Source organism: Lates calcarifer, linkage group LG9 (assembly GCF_001640805.2).
Source record: "Lates calcarifer isolate ASB-BC8 linkage group LG9, TLL_Latcal_v3, whole genome shotgun sequence".
Classification (NCBI taxonomy): Eukaryota; Metazoa; Chordata; class Actinopteri; family Centropomidae; genus Lates; species Lates calcarifer.
In genome coordinates, this window is record NC_066841.1 from 19,323,653 (window position 1) to 19,351,149 (window position 27,497).

Here is a 27,497-nt window from a genome sequence, read left to right on the forward strand (position 1 = left end):
TCCACCATGTAAATGAAATCAGTAAAATGGACGGTAATTCAATTGCCTCCTTTGTCCTCAGACCTTTCAGTCCTGATTCTTCAGCACGGATCTTAAGATTTGACAGTGATTATTAATTAGTAGTGGAATGGAGTAGATGACATCTGTCTGCATGGGTCATCTTGGAGTCAACAATGTGCCAACTGCTGACATGGCCAACCCACCTCACATACAGTAAGTGGTGGGAGAAGAACTGAGATCCTTTATTTAATTTAAAGTATTAATTCAACAATGAAAAAACACTCCATTGCAAAAAAAAATACTGCATTCAAAATCATACTCAAGGGGTAAAAACTCCTCAAAGTCCCTACAATAATATTATATATACCCCTGAAAGAGAACTTTCATTTTTCAGTTCAGGGAAAAAATAAGGCATTTTCATCAAACTCGAGTGTACTAAAAGGATGAATTAATGGACTGTAATTTACTAAGGTATTTCTGAATGGATTATCTACAGTTTTAAAGGTTTTTTAAGGGTTTAAATTGATCAAAACATGAAAATTACCATAATGAGCGGTTTTCATGGTTTCATCCTGTCTATACCCTCTTAAACATTGTAAATAATCCATTAAAACCTTAATATTTTCAATCTATCAACTTATACATTAATTAGCCTGTTAAATCTAATTTAAAATACACTGATACTTTTCAGTCCATTCATTATTCCTGTAAATCCTAATAAAAATACCATAGTTTTATCATTATTGATGGGTAAATTAATACAAATTTTAATTTTAAAAAAATAAGGGACTCCATGTTTTCAGGTAAATTTAATTTGTTTTCCAAATAGTATCAGGTATTCAGCATTCAGGTGATTTACAATTTATGAAGGTATCTTAGTAGATTATATGTATGGTTTAAGGGCTTTTAAAGTCTTAACATTTACAAAATAACAATTACATTTACTCCTTAATGTGCACCTTAAGAGGACTTTAACTGAATTTTGATCTTGAAAATGAAAAGTCTTTTTAACTTAAAAATTAACAGCTGTTGTCAATGATTTTTGATACTAATACTTGTAACTTGTAACATTGTGTTATTATTGAGGTCGCCACTTATACATAAGAAAAAGATCTGAGTATGTCATCCACCACTGCAATAACCAGTATACTCCTGATCATAACCAGACACACCCACACTCCCTGTATGTCGCCCATCAGCCCCTCTGATTCTGTCTGTCTCTTTAAGCCATCAACACCATTCATGTCATTAAATGTCTGAATGAAACTACAGCAGAATTAATTTTAACACATAAGGCTGATATCAGCTTCTACACCACAGGTGAGTCATATTACCTGAGGAAAAGACCATTACCTCACTGTGTGAATTTGCACGTACTAAAACACAAGAAGCAAGGCTTTAACAAAGTGAAGGCAAGTGTAAGAAAAGGGAATTTCCCAGTCCCAATCCACCTTCAAAGGATTTTCATATGCAGTGTCTGTGCAGATCATGAATTATCCATGATTGCAAAATAGATCCCTTGCAGTAGCTGCACTACATGTAATATTGGTATGTAAAATAATGCGAATGATCCCCAGAAATATGCATGAATTGTCGGCCTGGGTTCAGTCAGTGTTTCGTGCCAGACAAATTAGCTCAGGAGCATGTTTCCTAAGACAGTCAAATGACAGAACAGTTTGGATAAATGAGAGGAGTTTGCATCCTTTTACAGAAGCATGATTCTTCTCAAAATGTAATTCATGGTTGGGATTATTTTCATTATCAGTTAATCTTCCTCAAATCATTTTACCTGTAACATGTCAGAAAATATTGAAAAATGCCCTTTTTAATGTAGCTGACATCAGCTGACTTCTTGTTATATCCAACCAAATCTCCAAAACCCAAACATACTCATATTACTATCACACAGAACAAAGAAAAGCAGTAAATCCTGACATTAAAGAAGCTGAAACCAGAGAATTTTTGCCTTTTTTTTTTTTTTTTGCTTGAAAAGGAACTCTAACAATTCATTAATTATCAAGACAGCTGCAGTGTTTGCAAGTGGACACAAACCTGTGATGCCCAAGTTTGTTTTACAGATGCAACAATTAACTGATTAAACAATTAGCTAATTGACAGAAAACTCTACAACTACTTTAATAATCAATGTTTGTCATTTTCAAGTAAAAATGTCAAAAAAATGTGTCATTCATATGTGAGGATTTGCCAATTAATTTTCTCAGTCTACTAACTGATTTATTGCAGCTCTGAGTCAATGTCTTTTGTTTTCAGCATATCCTCCAAAACCTAGACACAACACCAGAACTATACTGCATGTCCATTAATCCTCTAGAAACCAAAGAAAACAGAGAAAAGCACTCTCTCAAGTCTGACAGGGGAGGCTGTGGTTGCTGGGGAAACGAGAGACGGTGATGGCCGACACCTCGGGGACTGGATGGACGGATGGGTAGCGAGGGGATGTGTCAGTGTTTGTGTGTCTGTCGCTCTATGTGGAGACAGAGGAAGAGAGAACGTGTGTTGTTAATGAAAGAGTGGGGGGTGGGGGGATGGATAAGCTGAGGAGGCAGTCTTCAGTCATCGGAGTGGATGGATGGTTGTTACACAGGGGGGAGTGACAGCTACAGCTTAGGGCAGGCTTTCGGAGGGTGGTGGGTGGGGAGCACTGTGCCAGACTGACAGATGTTTGGATGAGCCACTGTGAACACATCTCAGTATATAATCATTGCTTTCATCATAGATTAATCTACTGTCTCAGGTTTTCAGTCAGGTTTCATGTCTTCTTTTGACCGACCAAAAGTCCAAATCAGTCAGAGTCAGAATATTTGGCATCATTTGACTTAAAAAGTGACAGAAACAATTCATAGATTTTTTTTTTTTTTTTTTTTTTTTTTACAGCTACAGCTCTCAAGTTATATTCATGTCATGTCATTCTTTCTACTCTCTGGAGTGAACGCAAATCCGAGAGGCAGGGGCGTTGCTCGGCATAAAGCTCTACAGGGCACAGGCCCCCTCACCTGGAAACTCCTGGTTAAATCTCAGTTATTAAAGATGAACTGCCTCAGACAATATGTAGTGATTTTATAAAACCAGATATTTGAGCGAGTAATGGCAGGTGAGAAGTAAAAATGACATTAACTGGTATGTTTTGATCCAAACTTTTTTGAGAACCACGCCTCATACAAATTATAGATGAAGTCACTTTCGCACTTGCATGCGCATCATGCAGATCTGTGTAAGGGCTCAGCTTTATGTGTGATACACACTCTACCAGGTGAACTACTGGGGTGGCTCAGTGATGTGGTATATGGACTGTGTGTATTCAGCACTTTTCTAGTCTTCACAACCACTCAAAGTGCTATTCCCACATTCACATCCATTCACACACACAGTCATTTCTGATGGAAGCATACTAGAACACTAAATTAAGATTGTGAACATTGTAAATATATGTACTAAATATCAATCAGCATGTTAGCATTGTCATTGTGAGTGAATTATCTTGCTTGATGTTTGCATTTAGCTCAAAGCACCATTGTATGATTACATATTTACAACGTAGACAAATGAAGTATTGCACAGAAGAGAATTTATTGCACATTTACTGGGGTTTTTTCACAGAGGTTGAGTATGGATTATCAGGTTTTGGCAGTATTTAGTGTGATAATGGCCTGAGGTAGAAACTGTTTCTCAACCTGAGAAACTGTTTTTCAACCTGTTAGAGGAAAGTCCTAAAAAACAACAATTTGTTGCAGTAGAAATATGTTTTTTCTACTTTTCTCTCTTGTTAATCTGCGTGTGACCTTTCAAAATGTCCTGCATGAGATGCGCATTAAGCCACAGCTGAGACTAGTCCCTGACAAATGCACAATTTCCTCCTGTTTGAGTAATATTGCTAAAAACTACAGTGTACAATGGTTTTAAGAAATTACTGAGCCTTTATTTTAAAAGAAATGTAACTTATAAAGATTGTCGGAACAGTCAGAACAGCATAATACGCTTTACAAACCTAATTCTGCATCATTCTTTGTGATGGTCTTTGGTGCCATCCTGTGTTCAGTAAGAAGAACTTACAACCAGTTAGCTCAGTTCTCATCTGTATTCTGTTGTATGTAACAAAATAATAAATCTGCCTAATACATACATATTTATTTTATTTGTATGCACAATATATGATCTTAAAATATATTAAAATGTAGTAACAGTAGCTCTAATCGGGCCAGCTGCTAACCTCTGACTTGACTCATATTGACTTGAGTTGATTTGATTTTTATTGTGTCATATTGGACTACATGTGTTTAATTTTAAGCAACATGGAAATGTTTGGGATAATTTTTTCTTCTTTTTTTTCCTGATGTGAGAACTCAAAAGCTGTCTTAAAAACTATTTCTAAACTGTCTTTTTCTTTGACAAATGAAGACTATTTTGCCACTTTTCTACTGCATCACTTTCAGATGACAATGTGACATGAGCCACCTTAGTCACATGATACTTCTGGTGGTCTGAAGAAGGGTTTGAAACAGCCTTAAGGCCTGGGCTTGCAGTATTAAAGAAGCATCCAGATCATGTACTTAAGTAAAAATACCAATACATGATGTAAAATACACCATTACAAGTAAAAGCTCATTACATGTAAAATAAATAAATAAATAAAAATATTCATGATAAAGAAAAATGTCTCCTGTGATTGGTTTACTTGTGTTGCTGTATGGTCATTCTGGAGGAGGCAGTTTATGGTGCAGTTGAAATATATTATGTTATATGAGCAGGTGTTTCTAGTATTTTGCCCACCTCATTTATTTCAAGTAGACTAAACAACAGAGTGTCAAGTCAAGTAAGAGTTTTATTCATATAGTCTTTAATGTGCTGATGAAAAGAAATGGTATATCAAACATAACACACACAAGATTCTTGGCTGTCACACTTTGAGATATCACATGGTTGTAGAGAGCTACTGTTACTTGTTCAAACTGGCGTCTGTGTCGGGCTGGGACCAATGACCAGCATTTCTGTTTTATCTAAATTTAGGAGCAGGAAAATTTTTGACATCAAGCTTTTCACAGCAGACAAGCAGGACTCTAATTTAATCATTTGAGAGGCCATCAGCTTTAAAGGTCGATACAGCTGTGTATCATTGCACAATAGTGAAACTTAAATCCATGACTCTGTATCAACTCTGTATCATTTAGCAAAGAGGTAAAATATAAAGAGAGAAAAGCAGATGGCTGAGAACAGAGCCCTGGGGTGTGTCATACTTCACATCAGGAAATAATGATGGAGTATTATCACAGGAAACGCACTGTGTTGTTTCAGACAAGTAAAACTTTAATCATGTGAGAGCCAGGCCTGATATGCCAGATTGATTTTCCATTTGCTCTAGGAGTACACAGTGCTCTGTGGTAAAACTGCACTGAGACTGAGTAAGAGAAGCACAGTGGAATTTGAATCCACAGAAAGCAGAAAATCAGTTACCACTTTAGCAAGTGCAGTTTCAGTGGAGTGACAAGCCCTGAAGATAGACTGAAAAGATTCAAATGGATGTTAGAAATGTGGGCTACTTTTGAAAATGAAAATATAGACTGGTCGATAATTATTAAGAGACTGGGATTAGGGATTGAACATAATGCTCAGCTGGTTCTGCAGAACAGGCTGGAAGTACAGAAGTAATTCTGTGTCTAATTTCATCTATCTTACTGCAGCAAAAGTCTAAGAAATCATGCAAAACCTATGTGTATAATGAAATACAGCACTACAAACTGCATCCTCCAAAACAGTCAGTTGATTCAAAAACAGCTTTAACACAAACTCAACATTATAACCTTCATTAAGGGAGGATTTGTCGTAGGACTGTTGTATTAGACTGCATTAGTTTTAGCTAGGTGTTCCTAATAAACGGATAACTGAATGTACAGTTAGATAGATTAGTCCAGTGGTTCCCAACCTAAGGGTTGAGCCCTTCCAAGGGGGTCACAAGATAAAACTCAGGGGTTGTGATATGATTAATATAGAACTAACAAGGGATCTCTTTGCAAGGGGTTTGTTTTATAAGTTCATTACACATTTTGAATGTAAAATATCAATATGAAAAGTATCAACAGCTGTCAGATAGATGGAGTAGAAGAACAAACTAGCATAAAATTCTTTACCCAAGTAAAGTCTACAAATACCTCAGAATTGTGCTTAATGAAAGCACAAATGTTTTTTTTCCATCACTGGGTCAGAACAAGTAGCTATGTCAGTAATAAATGTTTAATTAATGGATACAGTTGGACAGAAGATGCTCTCTAGCTCAAACTGTTGGGCGACACCACCCGCGCATGCGCAGCAGCTTCCTCTCCTCTCCTCTCCTCTCCTATGACTGACCGACAGTGACCTCAGTTTCTGCAGCAGCACCCAACTTGGACCGGCTCTGCACTCACACACACACACACACACACACTCACACACACACAAACTGCACAAAAAAAACAAACAGCACGCAGAGGGAGAGATGGCCGGGATTTTCGGGAAGATCTTCGTGGGTATTTACGTGGAAATAAAACGGAGCGACGGTACGTTCACACACAGACACCGCTCTCCATCCGGCTGGTCCGGATGAGCGGAGCTAACGTTGCCGCTCACCGCAGCGGGGTGTTTCTGCTAGCTAGCAAGCTGCTACATCATCCTCTCCGCAGCGTTGTCATTGGGTTACCGCGGTAAAAACCCGGCGAGTGAAGTGTTACGACATTAAAACCAGCAGAAATTGTGTTTTATTGCCACGCTGCTGTCGTCTGTCAGTCAAACAGACACACGCCGGCCGGCCGAGCTGCCAGGCGGGCGGGTCCGTCCACCTGTGTGCGGCTGTCCGGCTGTGACTTGAGCCAAAAATGACACCTGCCCTCCTTTGCTCGTGTCTCCTCTCTCCTCTCCTCTGCATCATGGTTTCAGCAGAGGATGAGATGCATGCACCAACCTGCACTGCATCATCCAGCAGTGGCCTGTGAATCATGGGCTGATGGATGGCTGGCTGCATGCATGGGGCCTCTCCCCTATGACTGCATCTCATCTCACTGGCACAACAAATAGCCTGCTTTAAAGCTCATTTCCTGCTGCAAATGTATGACTTCAATGATTAGCCAAGAATCCAATTAACAGCCAGTAAATGCAGCTGTTGAAGTTGTGTGCCACACATAGTGAATGACAGGGGAAAGTCTTCTCGTCATCCCTCATGAGCCACACCCATTAGCATTTATTTTAGTGTTAAAATTGTGACTTGAGACAGGAGGGATCTTTTTTTTTCCTCTTGCATGCAAAGATTTGCAAATGATATCCTGAGCCAGAGATATGTGTCTGTGGTTCACGGCTCATTGCATGTGAATTAAAGCTGATGCAGCATATAGTATATATCCTATAGATACTGACACTGAGCAGGCCAGGCATCTCTTAACATCCTCTGTCTGTAACCCCCACTGCAGGACGAATACACCAGGCTATGGTCACATCACTGCATGAAGACAATGAGAGTGTGACAGTGGAGTGGATCGAGAATGGGGACACCAAAGGGAAAGAGGTATAGCTGCACTACAGCCATGTCACACATGTAATAATATCAATGAAAAAACAAGTAAAATCATACACATGAATAAGTTTTTGTCCAATTTTCAAAACAGTGCAGAAAAGGTTGCCAGGTCTTATTAAACTTTGTGGTCCATGAGTTTGAGGTGCCGCAGCACATCCTGTAGCGGTATTAATAAGATGTTGGTGCCTGTGTTTCTGTATGAGGAGAGTTGTCGAGCAGGAAGTGCAAAGTCCAGCTGGTTAGGGCTTGATCTTTAAGTCACTGAGAGCCCCCACTGGTTATCATGTGTATCAGTGGAACATGCATTTGAGAAAATGAAATCCTCAAGCAAGACTCTCCTGGAGCTTTCCCAATACACATGATTTTTACATGAATGGTTTCAAATGCTTGTTTCTGAGTCTGATTCAAATTCAACACAGACAGTAGCTGCCTGGAAGGCCCAGTATGGCTAAGTGCCGAGGGCTCTACATCTGGGTGACCTTTTTCTCTCAGTTACTGTGTTGGATCATAGTGGGTCAAGGAGAATGTGTAACCAGATGTTTATTATGTATGGGTCACACATATTGCAGTACCTCACAGAAACAAGCATTTTATATGCTGTAATTGCTTTTTTCTTGTGTGTGTGTGTGTGTGTGTGTGTGTGTGTGTGTGAATGTGTTCCTTCACACGTTCTTCATCACTCTTCTGTTTCTGCCTCAGATTGACCTGGAGAGCATCTTCGCTCTGAATCCAGATGTTGCTCCTGATGATGAGATACCACAGAGTCCTGAGGCTCCTCTTCCGCCCTCTAATGTTGCCAAAACCAGCAAAGTCCCCAAGGTCTGCCCCCTCACCAGCAGCTCCCCCTCATAACACATGCCATCTTAATAGAATATTATTCCTGATTTGAAGAGAACATGTTTTTATTCAACTTTATATCATTTTCTGAATCTCTTGTTTGAGATCATTTTATTGCAACTAATGAACTCATGACTTCTTTCATTTTGGTAGGTGATAGTCTTTACACACAGTTTAGTATTGGCACATTAATTTAGAACTGCAAACATCTGCATTATAGGTTTCTAGTTACACAGTCTGGTTACTGACTACTAATCCACACCTGCCAGTAAATCAGATTTGAAACTTATTGGTAGCCAGGGTATAAAAAGATAGGAGCTCCTTTAAAGGCAAATAATTACTTTTTCTATTTATTGAATCATCTGCCAACAATTTTCTTGATCAAATGTTTTGTCTATAAAATGACACAAATTAGTGAAAAACTTTCCCAGAGCCAAAATGGACATACTCACATGACCAGTTTTTGTCCAATCAATGGTCTAAAACCTTAAGATAGACATACGTAAATCTTTACCTTTTAGAAGCTGGTAGCAGTAAATATGTGTCATTTTTGCCTGCTTGAAAATATACTAAAATAATTAATAAATGATCAGAATCTATAATTTTCTGTCAATCTACTAATCAATCCACCTCTAGTTCTTGTATTTACAGCTTCTGTTCTCTCTCTAGCAGAAATTCTGTTGAATGAAACCACTGTCAGCTTTTCAGTGTTAGAGATGGAACATAATTACAGACTACTGAGGTATTTAAAGATGATTGCCTACTTGCAGAGAAATTGAAGACTTATTGTAAGTCATTAAATTTTTTGTTTCATGTTCAATGTTTCACACCTCATTATTAAAGTTTTATTAAAGTCTAGTCGTGTAAATTTAGCTGCATTTTTGTTATGTAAGAAACAAAACTCTCAGTCAGACTTGTTTCGACCTGTGCTTTGGGATCAGTACACTGAGTTTTTGCGCTGTAAGCGTTTCAGCATGTGATTGTTCAGCTGTCTGACATGGATCACCTTTAATCATGGGGTTCTCTTGAACAGTGTCTGTGAAATCAGACTGTGTTGTGGTTTAATTTTACCTGTCTCTTTGTTTTTTATTTTCAGACCCGACGGATCACAGCAATACCCAAGGCTGAGAATGCTCCACGGGAGAACAGAGGTAGGTTTGATTTAAATGTGCAGACACCTAGAAACCCACTGACCCACAATCTGAATCTGAGGTAACTAACTTGACATGTTGCTGTACCTGCCTATTGAAATACAGTGCTTTTAAAACAACACATAACTTTGTAATTGTACTGAGACTTTCATATAAAACAGCTTTCAAATTTGCATGACTGATTTTTTTGATGATGGGAGATGCCACTGTACAGTTCTAGCAAGTACTGTAGTGCTGCCCTGTTTCTAAGTTTTCCATCTTTGAGATTTTCTCCACCAAAACAGAGAAGTTTTATTTATGGTGCTCAAACCATTGAAAATTAAATAAAAGAAATTCAGCAGCAACGAGGGATCAGCAGATCTCACTGTAATCAGTCTTCCCACCTGTTTCTTCAGTAAGAAGTAGTTACAGTGATGACTGGGCAATATTTTCATGATCACTGATAATATTTTCATTTCATAATCTGTTCTGGAGGATATCAGCAAGTAAAAATTTTATAGTGTCTCTTTGTCAGACCAACAGTCCACATGCAAAATATACTCAGTCCACTATCAAAGAGGAATAAGAAAACTATATAGTAATCAGTTAGAATCTTAAATAATTACTTAATGTGTTATCAAAATAGTTTCCAATTAATTTTCTGTTAATCAGCTACTCAGTTAATTGACTAATCATTTCAGCTGAAACCAAAAGTATCTGCAGGGATAGATATGAGAAGGGCTAAGTGGAAAAATAGTATGTTTGCTTTACAATTTGGGTGAACTGACCCTTTAACTTGCATAAATGACTGATTATCCTGAACTGTGTGCTCCTCAGCTGCAGCAGTGGGAACCACCCGGGCCCGTCCCAGCCAGCACAGCCAAGCTGCAGAGCCACCTCCACCCGCCATCGCTCCCCAGCCTGCGCTCAACCAGGCCCTGATACAGCAGCAGAACGGTAACACATAGTCTGTCTGTATGTGTGTAAATTCATGTCCACGTGCATCAGGTTTATATTCTCTGAGGTGGTTTCCAGGCCCAGTGTCTCTGTTGTTGTTTTCTGGTGGAGGGTACGTTGCTGAGGCCAGATCCAGTGATGTCATGCTCCCACACAGCTGTGAGTGTCAGGGCCTCAAAGGCTCTTTCACAGCTTCTCACTGGCTTTGGCTTCTGGATTCTGTCTCATACTACAGCACTTGTTTTAGTTTTGTGCTGCGACTGTTGAACTTAGCATAAATGTATGCTACTGTGGAAATAAAAGCAGATATACAGTAACTGTCAAAGCATGACAGTGTGGACTCACAGTTAAGGATAAGGTTTTTACTGTCATACAATGGATGACAAATCCCTTTAAAAAGACCAAAACTAACAAAGGATTGATTTTTAAAAGTACTGCCTGTGCATTTAAAACTTGATACATCTTATTATATATATATCTTATTATATATATATATATATATATATATATATATATATATATATATATATATATATATATATATATATATATATATAAATTAGTCTGTGCCATAGCCCTGACCAAAAACTATTAAAAACCAGTAGTGGCAGAAGAATTTTGATGCTTTACTTAAGTTAAAGTAGTAAGAGTACGGTGTGAAAATACTCTGGTAGTTTATTCAATGGTAATTCATCATATAATTTTAAGTAATTAAAGCAGTGCACACCCAAAATCCATCCACACAGGTGTTTCCTCTTTTGTTTCCTAATTAGTGCTGTGCTTGATTGACATCTCCCTCCCCATCATTATGATTGTGTTGTACTTGCTGGGAGGGGCAACTCACCCTGTTATCATTCTTATTAGTACATAGAGTTTAGTGAAATCACGTACCTCTCAACATAGTTCCATCCAACTTACACGTGACTAGAGGACTAATCAGCCTGTATAATTCAAAACATCTGTGTGGGTGTGCAGAGCCTTTAGTTTGCAGAATAACTAGAAATGTTAACTAGCACAAAATGAAACTATGCAAGGAAAGTAAAATTGTACTTAAGTTGAGTGCTTCTTGAGTACAAATACTCAGTCCCACACACACCATCCTGCTGCCCCAAATACTCACTGTAGAACCAAACGTGGATTAATCCACTGCTGAAAATAGTCCCCAACAAATGCACTATTTTCTCCTGTTTGAGTTACATTTACTGAACACTACAGAACATATTTTTTAGGATATTGTTGAGCTATTTTCAAGAATGAAACTATATATTTGTGATGTTGTGTTTTTAAAATGTATTCTGTCAGTTGGCCTGAATGAACGTAGGGCTAAAGACACAGCTTAAAGTTTGATTATTTAGTTTTGCTCCTTCCTTTTCAGCACGGAGGAAATCCAACTGTGTGAAGGAAGTGGAGAAACTGCAAGAGAAACGAGAGAAGAGACGACTTCAGCAGCAAGAGCTCAGAGAGAAGAGAGCACAGGTGAGGAGCAAAGAAACACGCACAACCAGTTTGCAGTTTATTGGGAACACCTAATGACCAAAGTTTGGAATAAAGCTGAACATTCTAAACTGAAGGAGGATTTATCGCAGGACCTTTGCTGGAGAACCATCTTTGGTTTGAGATCTACTGTTTCTGTATTGATCTCAGTAGACTTCATAACACCACTCCACTATGCAGATTTTGAAAGCCATGAATAATCACAATTTTAAAGAAAAAAAAAGACATTTCTTAGGAATTTAGTCACAAGGACCTGGAACCCTCCCTGAGATATTTTAGTCCGTGATGGTTTAAAAACATTATTCATTTCCTGCAGATTGTTTTGCCATGTGTTCTGTTGGAAACCTACTCTTCCACTGCTATTCGGATTGTGTGTGTGTTTTTTTTTTTTTTTTAACCAGTGGAGTAAATGGAAGTCATGGTTTGTTTTGGGGAAGAGGGAAAGAGTCAGTGTTGCCAACTTACCAACTTAGTCTGGTGCACTAATGGTGAATAACCTATCAAGCAAAATGCCTAGTTATAGCTTCAGGTTTTGTGCTGCGTTCATGTCTCTGTTTTAAGCACAGGCAGAAGTATATTATTATTATTATTTTTTTCAATTGTTTGCTTGTGAATGAAGACGTGTATCTTTCTCTGCTCTGCCCGTCTGCATAAATAAAATGTACAAAATGTTCAACTTACTGCTTGTAAATGTCATCCGACACTTCTGTTTTCTGTTCCATTACAGGAGGTGGATGTTAATTTACCAAACTATGAAATCATGTGCATGATCAGAGACTTCAGAGCAAGTCTGGACTACAGGCCTTTAACCACTAATGATCTGGTAAGTCTGGTTGATAGGTAAATAGACATGAGGACATCTGGTTATTTCACATACTTATATATTATGTAAGATGTAGGTACGCACTCATTAGAGATAACTGGAGTATTCAGCCAAAATAACCTTTTTGTGGAGTTTGTCATTGTTTTGGCTTCTGAGACACATTAGTTGTTATAATCTCATGCAGTGCAGCCAAACTTTGTTGAATCCTTATTTTGAATTTTAGAAAAGATCTAGTTTCCAAACATACCAAATATGTCAGATCGAATTTGGGGAAAATGTGTATAAAATTATGCAAAATACATTTAGAATATTTCCATCTGGTGGCAGGCTGCAGTCATAAAATACACGCTGGGTTCGAACATTTCACTCACAGTAAACATCATGTAGCTTCAGTGAAAAGCTGAAACAAGCTGATACAGAGTATATGTGAAGCTGTCTGTGTGGAATAAGGAGATTTCTGTAGGAGTAATAAAGGGGGAAAGTTGCAATGGTGATAAGTTAAATGTCTAAACAGAGGCTCTTTCCTTTGTCTGCAGATCGAGGAGCACAGGATATGTGTGTGTGTGCGTGCACGTCCCCTCAATAAAAAAGGTAATGTTCTGTCTTAACTTGCAGTTTCACTGAATGTTTTCTTTGTAGCATTCATAATCGCATGAAAAAAAAAAAAATTCTCTTCGTCAACATCAGAGTTGTCAACGAAGGATCTGGATGTGATCACCATTCCCAGTAAGGACGTGGTAATGGTGCATGAGCCCAAACAGAAAGTTGACCTGACTCGCTACTTGGAGAACCAAACTTTCCGATTTGACTATGCCTTTGATGAGAACTCCACCAACGAAATGGTTTACAGGTAATGTGTTTTTCTACATGCCAGCACTCTACACAGAAATCCTGTTGCTAAAGAAGATGCTCCTCTGCTCGCAGGTTCACCGCTCAGCCGCTGGTTGAGACCATTTTTGAGAGGGGGATGGCAACCTGCTTTGCATATGGACAAACTGGAAGTGGAAAAACACATGTGAGTGCTTTGATTTGAACTTGAGAAGCGTTTTGTTTTTTAGTGGCCTCCTCCTGTTGTAACTCATCTCCCCCTTTAGACGATGGGAGGTGACTTTTCAGGAAAGAACCAGGACTGCTCTAAAGGGATCTATGCACTGTCTGGTCAGTTTCCCCTTTACCTCTATATTCAACACTGTATACTGAATTTGACATTATATAAGTGTGTGTTTTTCTCTCTCTGTGCAGCCAGAGATGTTTTCCTCATGTTAAAGAAGCCAAATTATAAGAAGTTGGATCTGCAAGTCTTTGCCACATTTTTTGAGATTTACAGTGGGAAGGCAAGTCTGTTTTAATATGATTAGTAATTCATTTATTTATGTATTCATTTATTCAAACAGGGGATTGAGTTAACCTTAAGCTCCATTATTTATCATTCATAAGCATTTGTAAACATATATTATAGTTGTATGCAGATATAAGGACATTTTAAGTGTTTATTGACATATACAGTATTTTCAGCTATTATAACTTTATAACAATTCACCTTTTCCTAAGACTACATCTGACATACTTGTTATATAGTTACAGGCGTGTTGTATTATGTTGTCATTTTTTTACCAGCAGGGATTCGTTATCAGCAGAGCGGTTGTTTTGTGACGTTTAGCAGGTGAACCACATTTCTAAAGTTTTTTGCTCATGCTGAGGTTAATGAGCATCTGTCCAAACCTTCCTGCTATAGACTCATGCAAACATCCTTCCTATATTTTCTATAATATGGATATTATAGACATTTTTATATATTGATACTACAGGAAAAAACTATAGGAAACAAGCATGTTGCAGAGTTATTCAGCTGTAAAACATATCTACATTACTTAGCTAATTGTGATGCAGGCCTGAAGTGTGGATTGGTGGTAGTATAATGAAGGAAACACTGGGTCATAAACATGGTCAGGACATCCATCAGTCTTACATTAGTAAAACCTCCAGCTTGATATAGGAATGACATAGACTGCATCAGAGTCTCTCCTACAGTCAGGTTATGTTCTGTATCAGATCCTGAACACAGTACTGAGAACTACTTTATAACGTATTAAAAACCATTATCAAATGTTTCTGTACTGCTGATATGTTGTGATATGATATGATGTATTTTTTCTGTTGTGGCACAGTAAATGATGCAAGTTGTAGCAATATGTAAATTTGTGCTCGCATTTTAAGGTGTTTGACCTACTAAACCGCAAAGCCAAGTTACGAGTCCTGGAGGACGGGAAGCAGCAGGTGCAGGTGGTGGGGCTGCAGGAGAGGGAGGTGAAATGCACAGAGGACGTCCTCAAACTCATCGAAGTGGGAAACAGCTGCAGGTAAACACAGCAGATTGTTGTCACAACACACAAACAAGATCTGAATGAAATCTTGGACTGATTCTCAAAAATAAGCTTTGTGCTGTTTTTCCGTGTCTCCTCCAGGACTTCCGGTCAGACCTCGGCGAATGCTCACTCTTCTCGGAGCCACGCCGTGTTTCAGATCATCCTGCGTCGACGGGGGAAGATGCATGGAAAGTTTTCCCTCATTGACCTGGCGGGGAATGAGAGAGGGGCAGACACATCCAGCGCTGACCGTCAGACTCGGCTGGAAGGAGCCGAGATCAACAAGAGCCTGCTGGCACTCAAGGTCTCCTCCTCAGCTAGCTGCCTGTACTAAATTTAGTTGAAAACTGAATTTCGACTGTATTTTCAACATTGAACAGGTTCTGTGGATTACTGGTCATATTTCTTTAAGCAAGTAATTTTTTTTCCTACATGACAGAAGTGTTTTCTGCAGGACCAGAGGGATGACTCTTATCAGTTTGTAGTACCTGCATGTTGTTTGATATGATACTGTATCTGACTGATGATAACTAATGATTTCTGGTCAAATCTATCAATTATCTTTAGATTAATTGTTGAATATAAAAAATGTGACATCTTTGATTTGCTTGTTTCGTCCAACCAAGATTTTTAATTTGATAATAGAAAACAGGAAAAAAAAACAGCAGATACTCTCATCTCAGAGGCTGGAACCAATGAATATTTGTTATTTTCCTTGAAAAAAAACTAAATGTTTCAGCCTGTGTAATTTAGAAATCGTCACTCTACTCAACCAGTGATGATGTTCCTGACTTTGTGTAGGAGTGTATTCGAGCCCTGGGCCGAAACAAACCTCACACTCCTTTCAGAGCCAGCAAGTTAACCCAAGTGCTGAGGGACTCCTTCATAGGAGAAAACTCCAGAACATGCATGGTAAGAAAACAGCACTACCACGTGTTACTTGTACCCTCTGTTGGCAGAAGCATTTAACAGTTATGAATAACGTCTTGATAAATATTGATCTGATGTTTCCCCGCATAGATTGCGACTATCTCTCCTGGAATGGCCTCTTGTGAAAACACCCTGAACACGCTCAGATATGCCAACAGGTAAAACTTAACTGCTCTTAACTGGAAAAAAAAAAGGTTTTACTTGTAACTGAGTATTTCAAAACTCTGGTATTGCTAAGATTTGACCACTTGTTTCACCACTGTCCTCTCTTGTCTCTTCTTCTTGGTTATGTGCTTCTCTCTCTCTCTCTCTCTCTCTACCACCATGTTTCCAGGGTAAAGGAGTTTGGGATTAGTCCCTCAGACATTCCCTTCTCCCAGAGCGGGGGCGGAGGGGGTCGCTCTGAGCTCTCTCCTACTTACGAGTACGATCACTCTGTCATCTCACATCACTTCAAATGTGGATTAATCCATCCTTGAAAAGAGTCCCCAAAAATTCTATATCTCCTTCTGTTTAAGTAAAGACTCGGTTGTTTGGATTTGTTGACAATAAGTAACATATAGAATATCACCAGCCTTATGCTTTTACTGCAGGTTGTAATTAAAGTCACCCTCCATTCAAAAAGGGTTTCACTTGGATGTTTGATCTTTTCTGTGCAGAATGATGCATGTGCACAGTTTGACATTAGTGGCCCCCATTTACACCCACCACTATAATCTGATCTGTATCTGCATACATTGCTAGATATAGATGAAACAGATGCTAATGATCAAATAAATCCACTTAGCCTTTAGACTTTGACCTGGGATAGGCCAAGTCCACCAGCCTCTGCATATTGATAATTGATCACAATGTAGGCATGATCAAGATAACCAGGACAGGTGTCAGCGTAAAGACCCACGGATCGGATGTTGTCATCCAGATAATATGTCCAGATACAGATCACATGTTCATCCCAGGTGCAGATGTGTCTGTTTTCACATTCATCTGCTGAAGGGTTTGTCATTAGCAGCTTCCATGTTATCATTTGATACAATTTTGATATTAAAAAAGATATTGATAAATTTGTTTTAAATGAAAAATAACAAATCACGCATGGATAGTTTTCATTGTTTTTGTAGAGTAGATATATATCAATATAGTGTTACAGTTTGTAAGTAAAAGTACATTTACTCAAGTACAGTTACGAGGAAAACAGTTCTCTGTGCTCACTGGGATATCACAGCTAACAGTAAGAGACATCTTGTTAAACCTATGAAATCAGACATATTTGCATAGAATTTTTAACAAAGTAAATGAACTTTTTTTCTTGGAAAAACCACATTACTAGACATACATTTTTATCTCAAGCAGAGTATTTTTATGAGTCATAAAATATGTCTGGAGGGGATCTTTAAAGATGGCAGCTCACCTGAAGGCTATATACTGAAGTCCAAGTCACTTAATCTCACTGTTAGTAGAAGGTGTAACATCTGCTTTTTGTCATGTTTTGCTAATTTTGCATTAATATCTGTTGAAGTTGACCTTCTTTTATTTTCCTCCAGGTTTCATTTCCCTAAAAACCTGCATGGATTCTGTAATATTAATCAGTTTCTTCATCACCACACTGATGCTCCAAATGTTGCTCCATGATAACACAGTATTCATAATTGCTTCTGCCCATGGCATGCTGCATTTTCACCGTCCACATGTCGGTATTCACAAGTTGCATGCAGCTGTGTGCCTCTGTTGCTCATCAGGTACTTTTGCAGTAATTACAGTAGTGCTGTTTAAACCTGCAGCTCTGATGTGTTGTCAGGGTGAAGGAGCTCACAGTGGACCCTGCAGCAGCGATGGAGAGCCGTCAGGGAGGACACGTCAACCAGCTGGAGGTGCTGGAGGCTCAGTGGGGCGTCGGGAGCTCTCCACAGAGAGACGATCTAAAGCTGCTGTGTGAACAGAATGTAAGACAAACACAGAGTCACACTGTAGGCTTGCAGGACAGGTTCACATGCTGTGAATGTGACCTGTAGAGTAAGTGAGAAAAATCTAACTCAAAATATAATTAGAACTTTGTTAATAACTATAAATCCGGCCTGTTAAGATATGAATGGTAGTTTCTTTTAAAACTGATGTTTTTTTTTTAGAGGTCCTTAAGGAACAGCATTTCCCATAAGCCATAGAGTTTAGAGACTAAAGGTCATGGACAGAGAAAGCTTTCAGAGATTAGAACAGAGTGTTGAAAAAATGACTAGAAGAGAGTGTTGTGATGTCATGACATCAGCTCTCTGTATGATAATTACATTAATAGAGTTAATCTGAAACTTAAAATGAGAAGGTATCTGCAGGTCTAAAATCTGTCTTTTGGCTGCTATAGGCAGTAATTTTCCTAAATGTTTCTGATTGCAGGCGACATTACACACCAGTAAACTAAAAGTAGGATTGTTGTGACAGTGGATTGTGCTACAGGAGGCTGGTTCAGTCCTTTTTGATGTAGCAAAACATTGTTAACACTGCTGCTACAGACGCCAGGAGGAGTCGATTTTTTAGCAAGAGCTTAATTGAATTTAAATGAATGAATCATTTTTAACTGGTAATCCATTCAGCAATTTTCTGCTGCCTGTCCCAGTCCAGGTTGTTTTAATTTAGTTCATTCACTCATTAGGAATCCCTGTTACATACTGTACTGCTGAGACGTACTGACGAACTGTTCTATAATAATAAGTAATTGTAGATGATATCATCTCCTCTGGTTTTCCATCATCCTCTCATACTTTGAACAGCTAATAAATTACATTCTAGGTGGAATTAAAAAGTCAATTCTTAAATGTAACTTTGTGAACGCTGCAGAAAAAGGCTTCAGAGGTATGAAGCACAGGAATATTATTAACACAAATGTGTAATTACATCCTAAAAGACTTCAAAGTGCAGACCCTCAGATCACAGTAGCACTGGTGTGAACAGACGTGGTATTTTATCTTTTTAGGAGGAAGAGGTTTCCCCGCAGCTCTTCACATTCCATGAAGCCGTGTCTCAGCTGGTGGAGATGGAGGAGCAGGTTCTGGAGGATCACAGGGCTGTGTTCCAGGTACTTTGATGCACTGACCTGTCAAATGACTGTCAGCCCAGACACTGACCTGACATAACTTTAATCAACTTGAAGGTTTTCTCTTCTGCTCCATTCATTTACTGTGGTAAGATCATTTTTATGTGGTAAGCTTCTGCTGTTATTCATCACCTCCTGTGTAACTTCACTGCCACTGCATCTTCATATGAAGATGATGGCGATGTTGTCATTTGCAATTATCTAACACTGACAAAAAGTGACCTACTGGCAGTTTCTCTAAAAGTAAACTAAACTATAAACTTTTAGCAACTAGGTTGGTTTTGGATTTTGAGCTAAAAGAAGAAGAAGAAAAAAAAAGACAAAGTCAGGTGCTAACACCATCAATAATCCAACAGCAGAAACTGTGTGTGTCATCCACTGTGTATTATACCAGAAGGGGATTATTGTTGAGAATAAGGGAAAAATGGAATGTGTGCACAGAAAAGAGAAAGGTATGCATTTAAACATTCTCCATCTTACATACCCTCATCCATCTCCCCAACTTAACTCTCCCACCCACACCCTCAACCCCAACCCTGCTCAGCAGATTGTTCTTACCCACACTGTTTGTTTGTTTCTAATGTTTAAAAAAAAAAGAGAAAGAGAGACAGAAAGAATGAAAGAAAGAAGTTCCAGTTCCATTAAACTGTATCTCTACATCTCATACATTCTCATATTTTAATCTCATCAAATGACAGACTTCTAAAAAAGGAGATTATGTGATGCCAGTGGGAATGTGAGGTGGGAATTCCATAGAGGTGGAATCTTAAGATTTTTTTCATTTATTTTTATTTTTTCAGTGGTTACAGTGTGATGTCATTCATACATGAGAGATTTTAGATTTACTGGTTTCTTAGTGTTACCTGGCATTGTCAGATACTCAGATGGGTGGTTGGAATCAGTGTCAGGAGAGAAAAAGTCGAATCTATGTGTCCTTAACTACAGCTCTATAAAAATGTGACCCACCATTAGTAATCTATATGTTTTTATTTTCCATATTCAAGATGCTTCATCCTGTAGAGATACATTTAGTCCTCATGGTTCAGTGTAGGCAGATGTTTTATTTACCGTTCTCTTTATCAGTCTGATGTCTGCACTTGTAAAGTTTAAACCTCACAGAACTGACGTGCTGTGTGTCTCTTACAGGAGTCGATCCGCTGGCTGGAAGATGAGAAGGTGCTTTTGGAAATGACAGAGGAGGTGGACTACGATGTCGAGTCATATGCAACTCAACTAGAACAAATCCTGGACCAGAAGATCGACATTCTCACTGAGCTGAGAGGTAAAGTCATTTGTCCAGTCACAAAGTGTAGACACGCACCTGTTTACATTAGTCTGATCTCTGATGGTCCGATGTCTGAACAAGTGTCCAGACTACGCACTACATAAAAGTAATAATATAAAATCTCTATATATTTCTCTGATATTTATCTCTAATATTTCTGTATATTTCTGCATGGCACAGTCTTAAATGAGTGCTGTCAGATTAGAGTAAAGGCTGCAACAGCACATACAGAGAGACAGTGGGAATAAGAGACTTACATGCTCTAAGATCATTTTAATATATATAATATGTATGAATATATTTAATATACATAAATATTTATTATCTCAGTCCATATCTCTGACGCACAAAATACCATAAAGCTGTTAAATAAGCAGTTCTTCTTATGTGAGATCAGAGATGAAGCTACTTTTTCTCTCAGTGGGGAAGACCAAACGATGTATGTCTCTGAATATCAGAGATGAATGCTGGTTTTTAAAGACTTCTGTAGTCTTTGTAACTGGTCTAGTTTGGTGTTTACCCTTGAACTTGCTGGGTCTGATTCTGACAGTTTGAGCTGCTAACTATCGCTCAGTTAGAGGAAGACTCCCCGCCCTGTCTCGCTGAGCGAGTGGGAACAAGAAAGGCAACATTCTCCCTATTACAAGTCAGTGCACTATCACAATGATTCTGAAGCTGCTGAAGGTAAAATAATTCCATAATGAAATGATCTGCTGAAAACATGAAGGGGTTAGCATCCTTTGCACTCAGGATGGTCATTGATATAGGATTCAACTGCAAATAAGTTAGAATAGTTTGAGGAACAGCATCTCTCTCTCTCTCACATGAGGTGACAAATACTGTGGCTCTTTCATAAATGTCCCGTCATGTCTGAATAAAGTCACAACAAACATTAATGTAAAAACATCTGACAAAAAGCCATCACTCGAAGAGACAGATGAAGCCAGCAGTTGTTGTGTATTTCATATCTCAGAGGGTCTTTACAGATTGTAAACGCAGCCTCATTTCTTTCTTGATATTTCAGTCATTGCAGCCTGTGCTGTGACATTCTCTTTTCTTTCAGATAAAGTCAAGTCTTTCCGTTGTGCACTGCAGGAAGAAGAGCAAGCTAGCAAACAAATAACCCCTAAGAGGCCTCGAGCACTATAGACACCCACAAAACACATGATATGTTGGTGTAATACTGATTCGTCCTGAGAAAGATGGAGGCCTGTATGAGGAGCTCAGCTGTGATGACTATGACTTACTGTCTCTGTGTGTTTGGTTTCCCCTCAAACTCTTTGCTGTACAGGCTGCCATCACTTCCCATCATCCATCCGTCCATCTGTAAATCCAAAGAGCAGGCCGTCTTTGCTCTCCATCCTCCTGTGAAGTGTATTTACAAGCTTTCTGTATGTGTGATAAGTCACAAGTGCTTCATTTAAACAAAAAAAGGTGAATAATTATTTGTTTTAAAAAGAAATTTTTATAGAGTCAATCATATCTTATCCTCACCATGGCCAATTTTATAAACAGCTGTTGCCATTTTGTGCAATATTTGGAGGACTCTTCCTGTTCTTCCCCTTGTTTCAGCTCAGGGGTGAACAGGGCATGTTGAGTTTGTGTGTAAAATGAGCCACTGTGTGTTTGTGTTGATACTGTATGTAATATAGGTTTGACTGAGAGAAAGCCTAAAACACAAAACTAACCTTACACTACGTTAATTGACCTAATGAAGGGACTATAATCAAAGACAAAACAGTTGATTTCAGACTTTTCCAGAAAACATTTACAGAAAGTGTTATTTCATTTGCCATAATAAAGAAATGCTACTTCTTGCTGCTGCACCTGTTTTTATTTATTCTGTAAAAATGTCCTTTTAAAATGTTTATGATAGAAGCCTTGAGCCGTGTGCGGTTGTTACTGTCCCTGCAGACAGACTTTGAGTAATACTTTAAGTTTCCAAGTTAAGCATTTACTTGCAGTATAGAAACATGTAAAAAATGGTTTATAACACACTGCCATGTAGTTATATCCATGTATAGTGTTTGTCAGCAAGTATAACTTCTCCATTAAGACGTAGTTGTTGTTTACCATGTTATCATTCATTATCTGTTTATACAGCAGCCTCCCCTTATGGGAGTTACAGTTGTTAACAAATACATTAATATAGACCTTGATCTGCTAACAACTACACAATTATAGTGTGTTATAAACCATTAAAAGTTTATATAATCAGAATATAGATTCAGAATTCAGTATTTCTTTAGACATTCGCAGGAACTTGACTTGTAAGTGCTCAGTGATTTGCAGGAAATTTGTGACAATTTGTTCCTTACTGAGGATATAATTACTTAAAAAAACAAAGCTAATAAATAGTTTCTGTTTTTAAAAAAGCTCAGTAATTTCCAAAAACCAGCAGTTTTTAGCTAACATTACCTCAAATAAGAGGTAATAATGCATTTGTTGGGGACTATTTTCAGTAGTGGATTAACCACAATTATGCATTTACCAGGTTGTATCTGGAAATATTGTGAAGTAGCTCCAATCATTAAAGAAATACAAGTTATGATTTAAATAAATATACACTTACCAACATTAAAACCAAGTACAGGTGAAATGAATAACACTGGTCATCTTGTTACAATACAGTGTTCTTGCTAGGAAACCTAGGGTCCTTCCATTCACCTGGATGTTACTTTGACATGTACCACCCACCTAAACATTGTTGCAAACCAAGCCCACACCACCTCCCCATTGGCAGCAGTAGCGTTAAGGAAAAGTCAGGAATGTCATGACAATCTATCCAGAGATATTTCAGTCTTGACCGAAAATGTGTACCAGCCAATCCACAGATCCAATAAAACACACATACTCATGTCGCGTTACCATCCAATTGATTTTATTCCACAGTACAGACAATGGTAGAGAGCGTCGGGGTAAGACGTCAGACTTCTCACATATACTGTATGAATTAGGAGACATCAGCACCTACTGTATCCCCTGTCTGAAAACAACAACATGTGAGTCAAAATCACTTAGAGAGGTAATTCTGATACTGGTGTTCATTAATTACACACAGTGCTTTTATCAGTGTGTGTCAATGCCATGTATAAAAGGATAACACTGTCAACAACACGTAAAAATGGGTTATGATCAGCTGTATACAGTAGCCCCCCCCATTTAGCATTTATGAGCAGTATATGTGTAAACATTTAATAAATGGTTTATAACACCTTCTAATGCTACGTGGACAGATATATGCTCTTTGAATTAAAGAATATTTATAAGAAGTATATTTATTGAAAACTATAACCCATCCTGACACCCTCATGACTGTATAAACAGTAAATGAATACTTTGAAGCTAAATAACACAAAGGTTGTAATCGTATATGAATAAGTCTTTATTCTTTGTGCACATTTAGATTTAATACTGTTTTTAAATGTGTTTAAAACCATATTATTAGCTGCTACATTATAGTGTAAAGTGTGTTGAAAACTATTTATTGTTTATGCACTGCTTATAAATGCTGTATACAGGGATGAAGTTTCATCAAACAGTTTGGAATTTGAGCATGTTAATCTAATTTCAAATGCTGCATATATCCAATATATATATATGGATTATTGCCACCATATATTTTGACCCCTCAATATTTGTCACAGAACCACTGCTCTATTGTATTTGTGATGTCTTACTACAAAGTAGTTTTACAGCAGGACGTCACCAGGCTGCTGTGCAGAGTTACCACCAGCTGTGGAAAAAACAACCTACTGCTGGTATATATACTGATACAATGTTGACACAACTTTATAATAAGAATCCCTTATAAAGCTGAATTTACTTTATCAATGGTTAGTAAATAATGTACTAACACTTAATAGACCAGTTAAAAACATTGTCTTACAAAGTCTACACCACCCTCACAGCCAGAAACTGGGTGTAGTCTATAATGGTGACCTCACCTTGTTCAGTACAGTACAGTCTTGTGCCTTCACTTAGTCCAAAACACACTGAACATATTCTAAAAGACAAGATTGTGTCACTCCTGCTCTGCTCTGCTCTCTCTCTCTCTCTCTCTCTCTCTTATTTTAAAGATTTAATAAGATTTTTTAGAGCCTACATTTAAAACACTTCATGGGCTGGCTGTAAAGCACTTTGTAATCTGTTCAGAAAAGTGTTTTGAAATGTTCTTTTTATAATTGTTATTATTAAGACTGCAGTTGTAATGTTAAAAAGTGATTAATAAAGAATTTAAATCATCAAGTCTGTGCTAAATAAGATGTTAATAACTGGATTTTAGTCCAAATTATCTTCAGCTCTTTTCCATAAGATCAGTGGTCAAAGTGGTCTCACCAGTCTAAGAGATTTTTCACAACCTGCCAACCCACAGATTGTTGTTACTAATGGATTTTAACTGATCTATAAATTCAATTCTTTATTTAAGGAATACTTTGACACTGGGAGATACGGTTATTTGCTTTCTGCTGAAAAGTCAAATGAGAAAATCAATGCCACCCTGATGTTGGTTTCTTTCAGCCAGCAGCAGCTTAACTGGAAACAAGGCTCTGTCCAAAAGTAACAAAGTCCGCCTAATTAAGACATTATGTGGTCGTTCAATCCCACAAAAACTGAAGTGTAAAAAATGTACCATTTATGGTGGAATATGTCGAACCTGTTGTCGGTGTCCCAGGCTAATCATTTCCAGTCTTAATGCTAAGCTAACTGAAGTAGAATTTTTTGTTTTTGTAAAAATTAAACGACATAAAACATGGTTTATAGGCATTGTTTTGTTACCTTTGGACATAGCCAGGATAGATGTTTCTCTGTTTGTTTCCAATCTTTATGCTAAGCTAAGCTAACCAAACCAGATGCTCCTTGTAGCTTTCCTGAATGGAATGATATGAGTGGTATTGATCTTTTCATCTAACTCTCTGCCCTCAGAAAGAATTTGTATTTCCCAATATGTCAAACTATTACTTTAATTATTAATCATTTTTATTATGGACTATTACCCATCATAAATGGTACCTTGCTTTAAAGTAAACCAAAGGCAAGGTGCCAGCAAGCAAAATCAACACTGGCATATGGACTTAGAACTGAGCTATAGGTAAACATGTAGGTCTCTTTTACTTTTTATCCAAAAGTGGCAATAATTGCAATAATCTCAAATATAACCAGCAGAATGTTTTGATATATTTCATTGAACAGTGAGGACATAGTGGACAACATAACTGGTTTATTATTGTTAAGCATGAAGGTTAAGTAGTTCCAATCTGACTGGATGACATGCAACAGCTTGTTAAATAGAGCTGCTTCATTATGGGGTTTTAACTATTTCATGCACCCACTGCTGACTGAAAAACCAGTCTCACGTTATATTTCAAAGGTTCTGTAAAATACTCCAGTTTGAAAAATAGGTACAGTAAGTCCTATAAAATGCTCAGCAGTTGTTGTAAAGAGACAGCAGAGGTCAACAGTAGCTTGAATACAAATAGTTTTCACGAGGAGTGAAACACAACTGCAGGTGGTGTGTCTGATTTCAGACTGTGAATTGCCTGTAGCTTGTATTGGTGTAGATTGTGCCCCTGCTGTGATAGTGGTTATTTTGCCTGGCTGTGATTGGAACAATAATATTGCACTGGTAAGAACAAAAACCTTCCTGTGTTGGTTCGTAGCCTTGATGACTGCCAAGTGACAAATAAAATGCTACATATTTCAAATATATTTCACCTGAAATTTCCATATTAACATCATGAACTTTAGGTAAATAAATAACTCTCAACCATTTAGGTCCTACATATACATCTTTACATTATGTACACTGACACATCCATGGCTCCTGAACAGACTCAGGATCCAAATGGGGAGACATTCAACTTAGCAGCCAAACGGCCAAAGGGGAACAATGTGTTTGTATCCAAAAACCTGCCACCCACCGCACAAGAGAAACTCAATGCAAAGGTCCATTTGCAAAACAGCTTATTGTCCATGATTACAGGGATTCACTCTAGCTTTGCCCTCAATTAAAAGCTTTTAAGACAGATTCATTTTTCTGTTAAAGCCGTTCTTCTCTCTCTCAGACATGGACAATATCAGGTTAAAAAGATGCAGTCACCAAAAACCATTCAAATGCTCTTGGTGCATATATCTCTCCTTCCTCTCCTTATAGTAACAAAAGCATGGGTACTGTCTAAATCAAGGGGCTTTCAAACAGACATGAGACAAAGATACTGTGTTGAAATGGACAGGTACGTGATTTTAGTGGTTTGACCTATGATTCTGCAATTAAAGTACTTAAAAAGCATTGCTGCAATAGTGTCAAAACTGCACTCCTTCTCTGAGTCGTAACTCAGTCACAGCTGACCACACAAGTTTAGATTAATCATGACTTTGTTTCCAGGGATATTACTATCTTACAAATAAACATCCATACTTAGAAATCATGGGGGAAAAAAGATACTCTTTCTAACTCCAGAACATGCCTGAGAATCATCACGTTTTAACGTTTCCTTCAGTGTCAGTGTCATCTACTGATAGTTGTCTGTACATCTGTGGGTACAGTACAAACATTAACTGCTTACAGCTAATTCAGCACACTTATAATGGTGCAAATTTGCCTAAATGTAAACACACACAGGCATCAAAAACTGGACTCAAATTTCAGCCTACAGAGTAACTCACTAACAGCATTATGGGAACTATAGTTTCAAAACATGGAGCATGATTATCTACTAAAGAGAAGTAAGACAAACAATAATAATAATAATAGGAGAATAGGAGGGCAGGGGGGGTGTTGGGGGGCGCAGTTGTCTCAGTGTCAGACTTTGAAAACCCCTTCTCTAAATACGTCTCTGTCTACTGTTTGGCACATTTACTTGCATTATTTTCATATCCTGACAAAATGTACAGACATGTGCATACCTGCACATACAGTATACCCTGAAATAAATAAAAAGTGTCATGCACTACAGTGTTCAAATGTAGCAACATGAGATGGTAACTACAGTATATTTCCACTGTAAACTAGTGCAAAAAACAACAATGAGGTTA

General features: G+C 38.0%; 1 protein-coding gene across 2 annotated transcripts; it reads left to right on the forward strand.

Annotated features, from left to right (window-relative positions):
• The first annotated feature begins 6,327 nt into the window (after positions 1-6,327).
• LOC108895499 (kinesin-like protein KIF2A) lies at positions 6,328-22,286 on the forward strand. 2 transcript variants are annotated; one of them, XM_018694350.2, is made up of 21 exons: positions 6,328-6,548; positions 7,452-7,546; positions 8,255-8,374; positions 9,489-9,543; positions 10,360-10,479; positions 11,855-11,955; positions 12,701-12,796; positions 13,333-13,387; positions 13,484-13,646; positions 13,721-13,811; positions 13,891-13,954; positions 14,039-14,130; positions 15,014-15,156; positions 15,262-15,466; positions 15,964-16,074; positions 16,183-16,250; positions 16,427-16,516; positions 17,891-18,035; positions 19,058-19,159; positions 20,324-20,459; positions 21,526-22,286. In XM_018694350.2, exons 1-21 carry the CDS (start codon positions 6,488-6,490, stop codon positions 21,609-21,611), a joined length of 2,199 nt encoding a protein of 732 aa, XP_018549866.1. In that variant the 5' UTR covers positions 6,328-6,487; the 3' UTR covers positions 21,612-22,286. The 2 variants fall into 2 exon arrangements, with proteins under 2 accessions (XP_018549866.1, XP_018549867.1); XM_018694351.2 differs by lacking the exon at positions 16,427-16,516.
• The last annotated feature ends 5,211 nt before the right edge of the window (positions 22,287-27,497 follow it).